The sequence below is a fragment of the Oryzias melastigma genome, linkage group LG1 (genome assembly GCF_002922805.2).
Source record: "Oryzias melastigma strain HK-1 linkage group LG1, ASM292280v2, whole genome shotgun sequence".
NCBI classification, from domain to species: domain Eukaryota; kingdom Metazoa; phylum Chordata; class Actinopteri; order Beloniformes; family Adrianichthyidae; genus Oryzias; species Oryzias melastigma.
The window spans coordinates 19862628-19879285 of record NC_050512.1 but is presented as its reverse complement, the minus strand read 5'-3'; the positions used below and the strand labels follow the sequence as shown (position 1 = coordinate 19879285).

The window sequence follows — 16658 nt, the reverse complement described above, 5'->3', positions numbered from 1 at the left end:
TACTATAAAGAGCTTCTGTCTGACTCTAGATCCCGCTCATCTCTACAGTTTAGTTTTGCTAGCTAACATCAAACTATTTTCTGGACTCCCATGAAGAATACTGAATGCATTATTCTCATTATTTTAGTTTTGTTCTGAGGTGGTTTCCAACAAAGTACTCTGAGATTTTCACTAGTGCATCAAACAATGACCCAAGCAACAAATGTATTTTGATTTAAAGTTAATATTTCCTGCCCTGAAAACAACTGTAGCTGAACCCAAGACTTCAACTTGTACCAAATATTTTAATTTAGAAAAAATAACCAAACCACATGTTTGTATGTTACAGCTCAGCCCACTTTTAGAGCTGATACGCCTCATTCTTAACAACCTCTCATGAACTACAAAAGCAGTTCCAAGTGAGGATTTAACGTTTAAAAATTGTTCTGCATTTTTTTCAAAAATGTTTGTAGACATCATTATCAAATATTTAATGTATTTCTAAAAATGTACTATGGGGTAAATATTTGATATATTATTCTCTTTTAAAAAATGTCCATGTAATTTAGCTCAAAGTGAGGCTTTGTTCTTTGTTATTACCAGTCAAGAATATATGCATTTGTTCTTATTGAACTTTTGGCTCAGATTTTAGTTAAGCTTCCTAAATTACGTCTTTTTTTTTACCTTTAGTTCTCGGCGGCCATCAGTTACAGAAGAAGTGAGAGATGTTTGTCTTCGAGGGACTAAAGTGTGTCAGAGGACTGCCCTGGAAGCTGTTCTACGCTCTCTCTGCCCCACGCACCAATCTCTACTCCATCAGATGCTGAAGGCTGCACACCAGGCACAGTTACTGTCCTCCATGTGTCGCAGTCATGCTGAGAACCACTCTTGTCTCTGTGGTGCAAGCCCACTGGACAAAGTGTCATCTCGTTCAGTCCCTCTGAGTGGATGTAAATCCCCCAACTGCAGGCCGCACTGCCCCTCAAGCGAATGTGATCATCAAAGTCATTGCAGAGCTGTTTGCGGCCCAGAAGAGTCTAAGTCTTGCTGTAACGTCCATCATCCCCCTGTCAGAGACTGTAGCTGTGAAGGTCATTGGGGCTCAAGCTGCATTTGTGTCTGGAGGTGCAGAACAGACAGCTGTGAAAGCCTCTCCTCCAAAAGGTCACACTGCATTTCCTGCCAAAGCCTGTCAGTCAGACCCATAAACAATGTAGTGAGTTCACCGGTATCCCCTCCTTTGTTACCTCAATCCACACGGAGCACTCCCCTCCCTAGATTCTGCTCATCGTGTTGTAAACACTGCAGCTTCCTCTCTTGCTCCTGTCATTGGAGCAACTTCTGTCAAACTCAAGCCAAGTATGCAGTAGACGGAGTGGTTGGAGATTTGGATCATCATAGTCCTGTCCTGAACAGGGAGCACAGCCCATCTCCTCCCCCTCCACCCCTCTCCCCAATCCCCTCAGATATCAATAAGAAAAACAACGAAAAGCCGCCTTCCCTCCTTCACCACAGACAGGTGGGGAAAGATGGTGCTATGATTAAAAACAGTCTTGTTAGTGCCTGCCTGAAGGCAACAGATTCAGGTAAAGAATATGAGCCTCAGCCTAAGACCTCAACAAGTCATCAGGCAGAATACAACACAAGTGGAATTTTGCTGCAAGATGTTGTGAGTCGCTTCAGCGAAAAGCTAGAAACCATCACACCTGTGGAGAAAGACCCTGAAAAGGAGCAACAACAGTTTCCCTCAACCAGCCAGAGCCTGCCTTTTCAAGGGGACTCCCACCTTAACGAAATCATCACCCGAGTCCTACACTCCGGCTGCGCCAGCGACTACAGCCTCAGTGAGCTGTTCAACCGCCACGACAGCGGGGAGCCCAAGTCCCCTAATACCCGCCTCCGACATCGGCAGGAAGTTCGGGCTGCTTTATCCAAACCTGCTGATGATGCATCCACCAGAAGGCAGACGCTAAAAATTAAAAGGTACTTTGCCATGTTTGACGAGTCTTACAACAGGAAAAAGGAGTCACCAACAAAGAGGAGGCTACAAAAGCCAAATACATGTGCAGTGACATCAGACACTTTGTCAAACTCAGACTTAGTCAAAGAAATTTCCAAAACAAAAACTATGGCTGGTTTGGAGTCTGTGGAGAACCATAGTGAAATCTGTGTCTCTGCAAAAACGGATGAGAACGTGAAAAAAGACCTACAGGCAGTGATTGTAACAGAGAAACTCCATATTGTCAAAGATGAGAAAAAAGATTTGGAAATATGTAGTGAGAAAAAAGATCTTGGTCTCATACATGCACACATTCCTGAGCTGCAGAAGGCAGCTGAAGAACATTCAGCAACTTCTACCTCAGCAAAACTACACAGTGAAGATTCCAAGGCTCCCAGTGACGCATGGAAGAGGGACAGGGAAGAACCAGCCAAAGAGGAGCATGGTTCTACAAACCACTTGAAGGGGATGAGAAGATCCACCAGAAACATAGTGCCTCCACAGCGGTTCTCCTCTTATGTTACAGAGCCCAGAAAAATGCTCTTTGTTGCATGTTTCTCTGATGGCATCTTTAATCATCAAAACAAGGCTCTGACACCTGACGCATCACAAACCTGTTCCAAAAATGAGAACATCAACACCACCCAGGATAACTCAGAAAAAGAAGCCAGCCAGTGCCCACTGGAAGAGACAGAAGTATCTAAGTCAACACAAAAAGAAAAACTTGAGTTGTCTTGCATGGAGTCAAAAGGTCAAATGTTACCCCAGACTGTTCTAATCAAGGAGACGAACGATAAAAAGCAGTCTAAAAGAAGCCCAGGAAAGGTAACCATCAGCATTGACTCTAACATATGTGGCAGGCTAAGAACATCTCCAAGAAGATTAGTTTCAATGATGTCCAAAAAGCTGGTAGATGTGGATGATCCAATCAAACCTGGTTCTAACAACCCCTCCACCTTGAAACAGCAGTATAGCAGTCCTATTAAGCTCATGTTTGTATCACCAGTAATAGACGAGGAAGGAGTTAAGTACAGTCTCAAGTCAACAGGCAGTGGTTCCAGTGCTCAAACTGATAATTTTGACCCCTGTGAAGAGTCTTCATGGTCAGGGACTCCCCAAAAGCATAACAGCCAGATGGATAAGAGTTCACCATCACCTCTTAGATCACGTTCGTCACCAGCCAAACCTGTGTCCTCGCCTCCAAAGTCTGCATCTTCTCCTAGGTCGGCATCTTCATCTCCTAAAAGTGGTCTCCGTAGATCTGGCCAAAGTACCCCAACCAAGTGTTTATCTGGAGCTGAGAGTGATCAGATACAGAGCGATTTGGTGTCTGTCCATGAAACCACTCCTCCAAAAAGACGTCCGGGAAGGCCCAAGAAGCTGGGGCCCCAGCTGGAGCAGAGAGTTAAGCGGCCCATTGGGCGACCACGCAAGCAGAAGGATTTGGACGCTGCTGTGGAGGCAAAATCGTCCAATCAAAAAGCATCTGAAGCCTCCGACAATATGGACAACGTAACCAAGAACCTTAAAGTAACAGTGGTCTATGGTCGCTCAAGAAGGAACAAACGGACGGTGTCTGAAGGCCTCGACCAACTGCAAACAGACTTCAGTGATTTATTGCATGCAGAGAATCTCAAAAGTGACTTTTTAAGTCAACATTCCAAGAATAGCTCAGTTAGCCACAACAAAAATGCTGAGAAATTAAACTTTGCCAGCCCTGAAAAACAGTCGGCCCCCTTGAGGAAACCCGGCAGACCAGCAAAAGTAAAAATCACTGGAATTTCAGTCACAGTTACCACTGTATCCCCTCGACAACGTCAAATTCAGCTGAATAAAGATGTTCGGCCGCCAGCTGAAACACAGCAATGTAAAAAAGTGCTCCTACCAGAATTCAAATTCGCCAAAGAGCCCAGAGAAACTAGCCGCAAGTCACCAAGCGAAACAAGTCAAAAAGAGGAGGGTCTACAAACACTTGATTCATGTAAACCAGAGGTGTCTGAGTCTGTGGCTTTGAGACACTCAAATAGGGTAAGAAAACCATCAATCCACTTTTTGCATGCTGTTGCCACCTCCCCCTTTAGATCATACAGTCGAAGCAATGCTCTGCTGCGGCGCTCCAAGCAACTCCTGCTAACCAAGGCAAGCAATGAAAGGAGGCAGGAGGAAAGCAATGAAAGGAGGCAGAAGAAGAAGCAGAGCAACATGGAAATGTTTGGAAAGAAACCACCGCTCCCTAAACAGAAAAAAAGAGTGTCTCAGGATTTGAGCAGAGTGGCAGGAGTGTCTGTAGATTCCATCTTTAACCCTAAAAAGCCGCTAAAGTGGTGGGCAGCTTCGGCTGAGGAGAAAGCTGTAAACCAGGAGCTTGCTCGGCGGATACAAGTCATTACTGACACTTGGGTGTCAGATGGCGCAGAAAAAAAGCAGAGAGTAAGCGTTAGAGAGGCTAAAGAAGATACTAAAGGTAATAGTTCATCCCCTAAGAAGTCGAAAGAGTTTTCTGTTGTCCGATCACTGTTTGACTGCCCACTTAACAAACCAAGATCCTGTAGCATGCAACAGATCCACTCCTGGTTTATGCAGACCACAGAGACACAGTCTCTAGCTATCGTCAAGAAGGCCAGCTCCCGTAATCCTTTTGAACTCATGCACTTCCCTCGTTCTGCCAACAAAAACAGCATCTGCCCTAGTCCTCAGGCAGAGCGCCTCCGCAGGCACACCAAGAAGTTTGCAACAACTGTGCCACAAAGTCCTCTGCAGCACCATCAGGCTCAGCAGAGACTGAGGAAGATGAGAGCGCGCAGGGTCATGCGACAACTGTTTGCAAACAGGACCGAAGAGGTCAAAGGCAATCTCAGAGTTCGGTGGTCAAGGTCCAGCTCTGGAAAGTTCCAGGCCAATCTTTTCAGAGCAAAGATGAGATTTCTATCCAAAAAAGAAAAGGAGCACTGGGTCAAGAGTAGGAACAAAACGGTATCAAGACGTTGTCCGAGAAGGGCCGTGGTGGCTGGATTACAACGAGATTACAAAAGATTACATAGATCAGTAAACGATGAGGCTTCTGGTTGTTTTAGGATTGGTGCTGCCACCTGTTGCGTTGAGCAAACTCTTGAGCCTATGGACGAATGCAAAGAGCAGAAGCTCTGTTCCAAAGCTTGGAGTCCCGAGACCCTGAAGGAATGCCGGGTGTTTTTGAGGAAGATCAACTCTCCGAACAACGAATCCGCCGAGGAGGGCTGGAACTCCTGCACTGTGACACTGGATGATGGGTCACCCTCTGCATACCTCTTTGCTGGAAAAGAGAGGGAACTGCGGGGAGTTGTTAAAGCTGTGAAAAGAAAAAGGAATGCGATGAAGAGGACTGCCTCCAGAGAGCCATCAATCCCTTTGCCCACATCGGTCCAAATGAAGGACTCGGCACCAGTGGGGCGGCAAAAGAGAAAACCCAAAAGTCCCGATGTGTCTACTGATTTAGCACAGCCACCACCAGCGAAAATGTTACGACAATCGCGAATGAGGGGCCTGACCGGACTGAAATGGCGCGACTTTGTGTTTGGTAACTACTCTCTTCTGATACCTTTTTTTCATGCATATTAAGTTGCCAAATGCTCCAAAATTAACTCATCTTTATTTATTCTGGCAGGAAACTAAATGAAGCACGAGGCCTCCGGTTTCTGAGACTAATTAACGTGGTGCCTTTGGACATTGAGCTGACCACACGGACTGGCCGACCCTCGACGGTTCAGTCTCACACTCAGCAGTTATGTAGCAGTCTAACTTAAAAGCTTAATGTTGCACTACTTTTATCCATGGAAGTGTTTGTATTTTGTCGTTTATTTTTTTCTTTTTGGTAATACCCACCTGTGTCTTTCTGAATGATAACAACTTGTTCCATCAAAGAAAATTTAAAAACTACTTTTTTTAAAAGTGATTGTGAGGAAAGACAAACCGTGACTGCATTAAGCCCCCCCCCCACGACTTTTGTTTTTATTTAAAGTACAGAATTTTACTCCTTTTAAGTCAGCCCTGCTTTAAACTATACATTTTTTTTCATATTTATATAACTTTTACTTTAGCACTCTTTGAATTTACACATTTTAAGTCATTGTTTAAAAAAAATAAATAAATAACAGACTTTAAATTTACTCTTTTTTTCCCCCAATTTGAGCCCTTTAATGTCACCAACAAGAGAGCCGGATACTTTTCATGAAGGACTTGTTGAGGCTCCGGTTGTTTAACTGTGAAGTTAAATACAGTGACCAACCATAACTCCATACTAAAAACCAAATAATATATGTTTTTAATTTAAGATGTTATATAAAAACTAATGTGTTCCCTGTGTATTTTTAGGCCTCATTAGCCAACAAAATGCTAGACATCTGTGTTTAATAACGAAGTGGCTTTCTGCAGTTTTAGAAAAGTAGGTGCTGTTGTGTTTGTCAGGTCACTTATCTGTATTTCCTGTTCACCCAGAGCATTTACTATATGTTGCAGACAGATGTACCTCTTGCACTATACCATTTGAGATTATAAATCCCACTACGCAGCCCCCCCCCCCTATGTTTTGCACATCCCGTGCCCCACTACCGACTCCCTACTGTAAAACAAATGTCTTTGGTGCAATAGAAAGGCAGATGATCAGATTGATCATTTTGCAGAAATGATTTTATTGCTGACAGACAAATGGATGTACACAAGAACCAATGGGATGTTACCATACTTTTTTTTTTCCTCAATGAAGTCATTCTAGGTTAAAAAAATAACTGTTTTAAAAGGTGGTTTTCTCACCTGCTTTTTTCCTTAAATAAATTAAAAATTATAATTTTTATTAAAGCATTATTCTCATGTTAGCATTATTAAAATTCTGTGTGCAGGTAGGAGTTCTGATGCTGTTTTTTTAATCCTGCACTGGAGCTTCATTAGGCCCACTGCTGTTGCTTTTCAGTTGTGTCGTAGATGAGGCCAGATATTTAACTAATTCAACGCTAATCTTGGATCTATGTTACTTTTTGCCCATTCAAGGACCGATAGATCCAAAATGTCTGGCTTGTGGGTCAAAACGACCCCATAGTGAGTGTTGTGCCTGAATGTCCCTGTCTGTCTGTGCATCAACTATGGTTGCCATGTCATCATGAAAGAGGTTGAATATTTGACCTTTGTTGGAAGAACCTGGTGCTAAACATCTGTTGTAATATTCTCTTTGATCATTTTTATACTGCCCTTTCCAGATGCAGCAAAGAGCTCTGTGACTTGATCAATAAAGTCTTTTTTAAAGTAAGATCTGTTTTTTCCTGTGTGATGGGTTGATCAAAAGAGCTTCTCCTGTTTAATGATGCAGAGGTGTTTCTTGCATTGTCATGCATGAAGTTGAAATCACAGTTCTTCTTTTTGCACCACGGAACAAAGTGGTCAGTCAGAAACTCCACATACTTTTCAGAGGTCATCCTCACACTTTCAGTGACCCTAAAGGGGTCAACCAGCTCTCACCCAATGATTCTAGCCCAAACCATGACTCCGCCACCTCCTTGCTGACGTCACAGCCTTGTTGGAATAAATGGCCATCCACCAACTACCCACTACTCCGTCCATCTGGACCATCCAGGGCTGCACGACTCATCAGTGAACAAGACTCTCAAATCTCTTAATAGTACAATGATCACACTTAAGTTTTCATGAAATATCAAAGGTTTTCATACCTTGTCCAAGGTATTTAACAACTTCACGCTTTTCAGCAGTGATCCTTTTTCTTTCATACACTTGAATATGTTTGACTGCATTAATAATGTGAAATGTCATTTAGCTTTTCCTTTAATTAAGCTCACCTGGCAAACTCCTTATCACAGGTGTCTGAGATTAATTCCAGAACCCTGAGACACAATTACATCCATGAGTTTGATTTAAAAAACAAATATTTTTATCTTTTTGACATTTAAATACAATTTGCATAACAATTTGGAACACACTGTATATTGTCCCTAAGAATGAATGTTTCCCCTTCACCCCACAGTAGTTGGGATAGCCTCAAGCAACCCTGATTGAAATGATTAATTGCTGTCCAAATCCCGTCTGGTCTTTATGAGTGAAACTGTATTCTTCTACTCTAAGAATCTATAACTGATGTCACAACACACATTTAGGCTGTTAGAAATTCATTTACTGGACTTTGGGTGCTCATTGTAACTCTCGTCTTTCTGAAAGTCCTGATAGATAAATGTTGCATCTGCTATTCCTGCATGAAACGAATACAAAGGAAAATGTTGAGACAAAATTAGGCTTATTGTTTATTAAACATCAAGCTGAAATTTTAAAAAGATGCTGAAAGTAAACAGGAGCACAAACACAAGAACAAGATAATCTGCACAAAAAGAGAAAAAAGCTTTTTAAAAACAATTTTATGACACGTTGGCCTCCTGATTGATGAGGGGGTTGAGGTCGAGTTTGGTCTTCTCCAGCGCGGCGCTCTTCGCCCTCCTCGATGGGCGTGCTGCAGGGACGGACTCAGGAACGTTTTCTCCATCACTGCGGCGAGAAAAAAAAAATCAAACAGTGAGTTCAAGTATAGAGGAAAAGAATTGAACATTTGTTCAAAGATAAACCTCTAAACCCACCTCTCTTCTGATGACTCGGCTTTCCTGCTCTGCTTTCTGCTGGCTCTGGCGGTGCACACTTTCCTTTGACCTGTGCAGACAAACGCGCTCAGGTTACCTCCCCGCTGAGTCAACATCTTCACCCGGGGAAACGAGAAGAGCTCTAAAAATACGACGCGGCAGCAGAAAGCTGAGTGTCCAGAATGTTACCTCTTTTGGCTCTCTTGGCAGATTTTGATGGATCGTCTGTTGCTTCTACAGAAAAAAACATTTCAGATTTCTGGATTTGTAGCTTGGACAAAGTTAATCTTTTCCTCTGGAAGTTTGACACAAATCAATTGTGTTGATGCTGTGTTCCTCACCATCTGCGTTGACATCCAGTGGTTGCAGTGCACTGGCACTGAACAGCTCAGCTTGCTCTTTTGAGTCGATCAGCTGATGCATCATCTTCTCCAGAGCACGCAGACAAACGCGATCCTTCACCGTCTGACGGCAAGAGAAGAAAGGGATTTAAGACATGAAACTGGTCTAACTTTGTGAGCACTCCAGGACTCACTGCACTCATTTTTGAAAACACAGTTCAAAAATGTGAAGAAATCATATAGTATGGATTTACATGGATGTTGAGAGGAGCCTGTGGGGGCGCTGTAACATGGGAGTAAGAAAATGGGTGAAAACCCAAGAAGCTCAACACTAAACCAAATGGGGACTTGTAGGGAGGCTAAATGGAAGAGTTAAAGTCATCAACACAAAGGAGGTGAGGATGGTGAACAAGGATGGGGGGTAGGAGAGGCAGCGATGGGATTAGGATGATAATAAACTGTCAAAAACGGCAGCCAGTCCTGCGAGAATGCAAAACCGAAGAGCTGTCAGTTTTGAGGAACAAACTGTCATTTGGAAAACATCCATCTGTCTTAAGAACCGGTCACCGGGCTGCTGGAGCTTCACCACTACTGTGAGGCTTTACCAGTCTGTTGCTGGGTGGGGCACACACATGCACACCTAGGGACGTTTTAGAGTAACCAATTAACCTATGAAGCAAGTTTGTGGGAAGTGAGAGGAAGCTGGAGAAAACCTTTGCATGTACGAGGAGGAACATGCCATCTCCACACAGAGAATTCCCAGTGAGGATTCAGACCAGAGCCGTCTTACCTTGAGGCTAGAGCACTAGCACATCACTGATTCTGCATGTGGGTTGCTCTAAAATAAAATCCATTGTTTAGGCTTTTACTTATAAGTCATTAACCACACTTATGTGAATATCAATTGGCTGCTGACTGACTTCCAGTGAGAGCAAGGTGAGGAGAAACTGTTAGTTGCAGAGAGGTGAAGAAAAAGACAGTATTATGGGGGGAAATTTACGTTTTAAAATCCCCTCTGACTGCACCGTAGATTAGGGTTAAGTGCCTTCTCTGTACAAAGTAGTTTGCTTACCACCTAAAAACCTAGAGTTTAGTTTATCATATGAATCCAAAGCACCCAGTTGTGGGAAAAACCACAGCTCATGAAAACTAGAAAAGTTGCATTACCTGCGATAATACTAGTGTGAAGGATTTTTGGGAAGGAATTTACTGTAATTGCTAAAGGGATTTGATGAAAATGCTAAAGCTATTTGCATACTGCTAAAATTGCAGAAAGTGCACAAAGAATTTGCAGAATTTCTTGAAAAATTGCAAAGAATTTCGGAATGTTTAAAAATGCGTATGAACTCAGAATTAGCCTGAAACTTCAGTACATGCCAAATTATCCCCCCAAAAATTGAGCAATTTCCTTAATATTAGCTTACATCCAAAAAATCCCTAAAATCCTTAGTAGGTGCCAAATTAGCCCCGAAGAGCTAGCACGTTGCTAAAGTACTAGAGTCAACTCAGGTTAAAAATCACCAGTATATTCAAAAACAGCCACAAAAAAATCTAGAACATTGCTAAAATATTAGCTTGACTAAAAATTAGTCCAAAAAACCTCAGTAGACGTTAAATTAGCCAAAAAAGTGAATCATTCGCCTATAAGTACAGGTTTGTGTACCTGTACGAGCTGCTGCAGCAGCATCTGCAGGTCCTCCCTCACAGTGCTGTCCTTGCTAAGCTCCAGGTTGCTCAGCGTCTTCGCATAAAGGCGAACCTCAGGGGCGGTGGGGTCCTTGAGCATCTCGCCACACAAGCGCACCGCCAGGTAGTCGTGGACGCAGACCTCCTGAAGACACGCAGAACCAAACATAGCGAGTCAGACAAGTCATCCGTTTGCACCTAAACAGACTGGAATGGGCTTCCCTCGGTCTACCTCTGTGTTACTGGAGGGCTTGATGAGCGCGCTTGGACGCGTCAGCTCGACAAGGAGCTCGACCACGTTGTTGATGTCCACTTCAGCGAGCGGAGAGGTGGCGGGGGCATTCAGGAGAGTCCGAACCGTTGGCAAGAAACACTCCTCTACAACCTCCTGGTGAGATCTTTAAAAAAAAGAAAACTTTTGTCACATTTGATTTTAGTTTAAGGAAACTGCATTAAGCATAAATTCAGGCTGCTGGACAGAAATTTGAAAGGATTTAATTGCTACTAAATTTTGACAAATTTTAGATTGGATAGAACGAACTTCTATACTTCAGAACAGCAATAAAATTAGAAACAAGTTCCGAATAGCATTAAGATGTGCTACAAGGACCAGCATACAATAGTGGAGGAGTGACAGACAAGCCATGAATATAGCAGAGCAAGGGAAGCTTCTCCTCTAGCTTTTTTTGAATATTTATTTTATTATAACAAAATAATTCAGAAAAACATTACTGCGATCTGATGACAGAAGAAGGCTAAATGAGAAATAATCAGGAAGGAAGTGAATCAGAAAAACTAAACTGAAGATTTGTGGATGGAATAAAGAAAACGGTGTGACAACAGGAGCCTGATAACAGGGTCAGGCGGGAACAGCTGATTTAACGCGGTGAACCCTGAAGGGAACGGCCAAAACCAACAGCTGTCACTGCGACTCAAGAAATAACCCGTTATTTTCCTCGCGCTAAGAGAATATTCTGCAGACGTGACTGTGCTGCTCGGCGTGTCACACCTGCTCTCGCGGGCGTAGAGCTGGAAGAAGACGCCGAGGCAGTGCCGCAGGCGGGTGTCATCCTCAGTGACGGGATTGTACCACAGCAGCACCAGCCGCGTCAGCATCTTGGCACTGGAGATGCGGCCGGTGTACATAAGTTTGGCCAGGCCCTCCGCTGCCTCTGTGCGCAGGTCAGACACCTGGGAGTGTTTGAGAAGACGTGCATAGAGGTTCATTTTGGGGTGAAGTAAATAAATAAATATTAGCTTTTTAAGGGGAACACTCACCTCACTGTCCAGCAACTCTGAAAGCATCACAAGAATACTCTGTGTGGTGTCCTCTGGAGCATCTCCCTTCTCCTCAGCAGGTCCTGCCTCGTTTTCCTGCTTCTCTGGGGACTGACTGGGCTGAGCCGCCTGAGTGGACGCTGTGTCAGAGAAAAGCTGGAAGCCGAACAACAACAGCAGGTCGACGATGGCGCGCAGGGCGCTGATGCGGATCTTCACCTCGTCGAGTTGGGCGATCTTGAAAACAGACGGAGAGAACTCTATAGAGTCAGGCTTGTTTGTGTTTTTGTTCCTGAAACTCTGAAGCGTTCGGACACATGAGGACTGACCTGGAGCAGGAGGACCACGTGGGCTTTAGCCAGTTCTTTGCTGTGCAAAGTGCAGGTTCCCAGACACACCACGGCCATGTTACGGACAGCGGGGTGCGCATTTGCTATACTCGGTAAAACCTAACAGAGAAAACACATAAATGATTCTAAAAAGATTTTAAAAACAACAGAAAAAACAGACCAAGATAACTTCAAAATATGCAGGTTTAAGCTTCACCAGAAAAAATTGAAAACTATTCAATATATATATATATATATTTATATATATATAGATAGATAAGCTGAAGAAGCCAACTTTCTGTTTAAGCTTTTTTCTGTCTTATAGAAATCGAGACTGAACTGGTTTCATACTAATCAAATATAGGTTAGTCAACGGGAGGCCCAACATTTAAAACACACTTAACTAACCCTCATTGCTTTGCTGGTGATTCCCAGCAACATTGCCACAATTTTCGGTTTAAAACCGAACTGTATGTTTCACCTTTGAACCAAATTGTAGGGTTAATCTCTAGTATGTTTACTTTGAAAGGGTCAAACAGCGTTGCTTGATTTTCAGCTCATTTAAATTGTATTTTTTGGTTGTTGCTGTTTTGTAATACGCAAATCCTAAATCAAACCGAAACAAAACCATGACCCAAAGATTGAGGTTTTTGAACCAAAATGTAGACAAAGTGAATTGTTGCATCCAGGGTGTCCACAGATTGACAGAAGTTACATTTTTAAGACCTTTTTTAGAAAGTCTTAAAATCTAATTTAAGACTGTGTGTAGAAATAGGATTTCTACAAGTTTCTTCAAGTTAAATTTAAGATGTTTTATATCAATTTATTGGTTTATTTCCCATTTTATTCATTTATTCCTTTTTTATTATCAAAACTTCCTATCTTGTGCTGTTTGTGGTCTGTTCTGTGATGCTTCAGAGCTGTTTATTTTTTCATCAGTAGGTATTCAGCATATTAGTGCTGATTCTCCTGCTATTAATTTATCATCATTTGATCAAAAAAAATATTTGCTTAAAAATGAATTTTTGATGTGAAATGGAAAACATAGAGGATTCAAGCAGCACAATTTTTGAGGCCCAGATAGCAACATTCAAGAGTTTTTAAAAGCTTTAAAATATATTATTTCCAAATTCAGAAATTCAGTGATTTTAAAATCCAACTGGAAACCTGAAAGAAAGAAAGAAAAAAAAAGACATCCAGAGACTGCTATTTCCTGCTCAACACATGCAATTCAAACTCCATTGTGACATGTCTTGGCAAATCTCAGTTTGCCTCATAAAGATGCTATTACCACCACAAATAATCTCAATTTTTAAGCCAAAATTTGCACTTTTTCCATTTTCCCACATTGACAAGAATCAGCTAATTAGTTAGCTGAGGTTAAAACATTCACGACCTTTCAACATAACACATCCTGGAGATTTATTTTTATTTTTAGTGACAGAATGTCACATCATATTGACAAGAAAAAAAGTAAGACCCATTCATCAGAATTTAAGACAATTTAATACTTTTTGTTTTAATTTGACTGTAAGACCTTTTATGAATTCCTAATACTCTATCTGGGAAGTAAAACCAAGTTCTACTCTTCTGCCCTCTTCCATACCAGGTTCTTATCGGTCATTAAATCCTGGTTCTCCTCTAATTTCTGAAAACTTAAGTGACAAAACCTTCTCATAGTCATAGGCACTAAATCCTTCAAAAACCAACAGTTTCTCTCTGAACATAGAAGGCTTCTTGGTTCCACCTCCCCTCAAGCAGAGTTTGGGTGTCATTCGATCCTTTCACTCTCACATCAGTGTCAGTCAGCACATTTTCACCTTGGCAATATCAACCGTCTCCACCCCTCCCTCACTGCACATCCCTTCATGTCCACAGCTTGTTAGCTGCTGTCTTTATTACTCTAACTCCCTTCTTTCCTGTCCTCCCTCAAAATCCGTTCACAAACTTCAACTGCTTCCTCTTTTCATCACATTAATTCGGTTTTCCAGCAGCTTCACTGGTTCCTAGTGAATCAAAATGATAGAGAACAAACTCCTGCTGGTGACCTTCTATCTAAGCCATTAATGACCTCACCACTCCACACCTTTCAAATGCCTCTTTTTGATTCCATTTGCAGATTTTTTTTTTGTCTTAGATTGTTTTTATACAGTTTTATTTGCAAAGTGACATTGAACAAAAGACGCTTCATATGAAAAAAAAAATATTATTGCTGCTTGAAATAAAAAATGCAGTTAAATCAATTAGTAAAGATGCGTTTAACGAAGTAAAAATTAAAAACAATTTTACCAAAGAAGACATCAAGGCACTAATAGTTGGACCAGTTCGAGTCTTGATGTTCATCTGCTTCATCAGCTCGGCGCACATCGTTAAACATCTCAGAAGAGTCTCTGGATCATTCTGAGGGAAATAGGCATTTAAAAAAAATGTTTTTAGACATCAATTCCACGAAAGCACCAAGATGACACATCCTGGATCTCACTGGACCTTCTCAGCGCGGGGCTCCTTGTCAGTCGGCTGGCTGCTCTCAGCGATGTCCTGCAGGATTTGGTTTCTGCTCTCCTCGAGGCGTGTGATGGATTCCTTCAGCTCCGCCGCTCGGCTGAACTCCTGAGCAGCGATACAATCCTCCAGAGTTTGTTTAGCTTCCAAGATCTTGACCTTCACTTCTGCAAGCTGCATGTCGGAGCAGAAAAGGAGAATGCAGCTATACCAATTTCAACTAAAATGACACAAATTAGTTCAAAACATTTATATATTCTCTCAGTAGCAACTTCATTTAATCTTGGTTGTGATTTGGCAGATAAACCAAACGCCTTTTTCAAACTGAATGCTGTTGTTCAATGTTGTACTTCTCTTTGCAGTACTTATGCTATCCTTTTAGTTGAAAAACATAATAATAATATTTTTTTAAAGTGTTTATTGTAATCTATTTTTCCCTGTTATTTTCTTCGTTTTTTTTCTCCTGATAGAAATCCCACAATGTGTTTGTTGTATGTATGTTCTACATATGAAGAGATAAAAAAAGAATGACTGATTAGATGTAAATAGAGTAAAAAAAAATAAAAAATAGAAGAAACGCAAAAGAAACTTGCAGTGAAGTAAGGAAATCCACATTTTTCTATGTTTTCAAATGTTCAAAGCATCGCTCTTTTCTAGTGGGAATAAGTAGAGATTTAATCCAGAGTCCATGTGCTGCTAGACTCATTATTCAAGCGTGGCTCACCTGAACCTGCTGCCGTCGGCTCTGGTTTTCATCTACGGGTTGACTGGGCTCCACGATGGGTTCCCTCAAATCTGAGATGATTTCTGCCACCTGCAAAAAGACAAAAGCATCTATTAAAAGTCAGTCTTGGGGGTGAAGAAACGAAACACAGCAGAAGGGAACCTACAGTTTGGATGCGCCTGTGGTCATCAGGGATGAGGGACAGGAGTTTTTCAGTAAGCAGGGAAATGAGGGAGGAGGGGGTCTGTGGAAGAGCCATCATGTCCTGCAGAACGGCCAGCACACGCTTCCTGGAAGTATTAACAATCATTACATTCACTAAAAATCTGACAAACTGTTCTGGTAAACCATTAAGCCTAAACAGGACGTCTTAAAGCATCTAGATTTCCTAAAAGTAAACAAATCGAAAATGTTGGTTGATCTCTGAGAACTTCAGAAAATGTATTATCAATGTTTTAGTTATGTTTCTTTTAGGATCAGACAGTCTTTAGTCCAGTTTTTTAACAGTGATTTTCATTCAGTGACTCTTACCTGCCACCCTCTTCATTCGTGTCGAGGCAGCGGATGAGGTGGATAAGTTGTTGAGAGATGAACTCCTTGGTCATGACCAGCTCCAGCTGGTTGAAGTCGGCTCTCTGCTCCTCTGTGAGCAACGGCACCGCCTTCAGATATCTGCGGGGGTTCAAAACGAGTCAACAATTTACATCAACATAAACAACATTTATATTTAAGAAACGACAATGTAGCTCTCAGAAAAAAACTGTAGTAAACACATCAGCATCAACTTCTACCAACAAATGTTGCAAAGATCTGTCAACTTTCAGTGAGCTAAACCAAAAAATGAATGTTGCACAAAGGAAACCAATTCAGGGAGAATTCAACAGTAATTCTGTCAAGTTTTAGATTTATTTAAACTGTTTTACACTGAGAGGCAAAATACTGCTGAGTTTTGCTTCAAACGGGAATTTACAAGCTGTTCTGTTTTACCGATTTTGGTTCATTTTTTATTTTTTTATATAGCTTCCACTTTTGATAGCAAACTTGTTTTTTGGATGATAAGTAATATTTAAACAGCAATCACTTGTATGGTGTAATAGAGTAGAGTAGTTACTTAAGATTCTTGTTTATGATTTCTTTGAACCCCCTCGATTGTTAAATTACATTGAGAAAACTGAACCAGCTTTCACATAGATACATTAAAAAACGTTGAAT

The 16658-nt window shown here is 41.7% G+C and overlaps 2 protein-coding genes across 2 annotated transcripts in view; one reads left to right on the top strand and one right to left on the bottom strand.

The window, feature by feature from the left end:
• The window catches only part of lcorl (ligand dependent nuclear receptor corepressor-like), a 17878-nt gene extending 10622 nt beyond the window's left edge, over positions 1-7256 (top strand). Inside the window, exons 7-8 of the mRNA XM_024289474.2 lie at positions 670-5534; positions 5622-7256. Of these exons, the coding sequence (XP_024145242.1) occupies positions 670-5534; positions 5622-5629 (4873 nt within the window). The 3' untranslated portion in view covers positions 5630-7256. The remainder of the gene's footprint in view (positions 1-669; positions 5535-5621) is intronic.
• A 979-nt stretch (positions 7257-8235) lies between these two features.
• The window catches only part of ncapg (non-SMC condensin I complex, subunit G), a 12949-nt gene continuing 4526 nt past the window's right edge, over positions 8236-16658 (bottom strand). The window contains exons 9-22 of the mRNA XM_024290163.2: positions 15978-16118; positions 15613-15736; positions 15447-15536; positions 14708-14896; positions 14510-14620; positions 12221-12340; positions 11892-12128; positions 11623-11804; positions 10846-11011; positions 10591-10758; positions 8928-9051; positions 8776-8820; positions 8587-8656; positions 8236-8497 (exon numbers count right to left, since the gene is read on the bottom strand). Of these exons, the coding sequence (XP_024145931.1) occupies positions 8371-8497; positions 8587-8656; positions 8776-8820; positions 8928-9051; positions 10591-10758; positions 10846-11011; positions 11623-11804; positions 11892-12128; positions 12221-12340; positions 14510-14620; positions 14708-14896; positions 15447-15536; positions 15613-15736; positions 15978-16118 (1894 nt within the window). The 3' untranslated portion in view covers positions 8236-8370. The remainder of the gene's footprint in view (positions 8498-8586; positions 8657-8775; positions 8821-8927; positions 9052-10590; positions 10759-10845; positions 11012-11622; positions 11805-11891; positions 12129-12220; positions 12341-14509; positions 14621-14707; positions 14897-15446; positions 15537-15612; positions 15737-15977; positions 16119-16658) is intronic.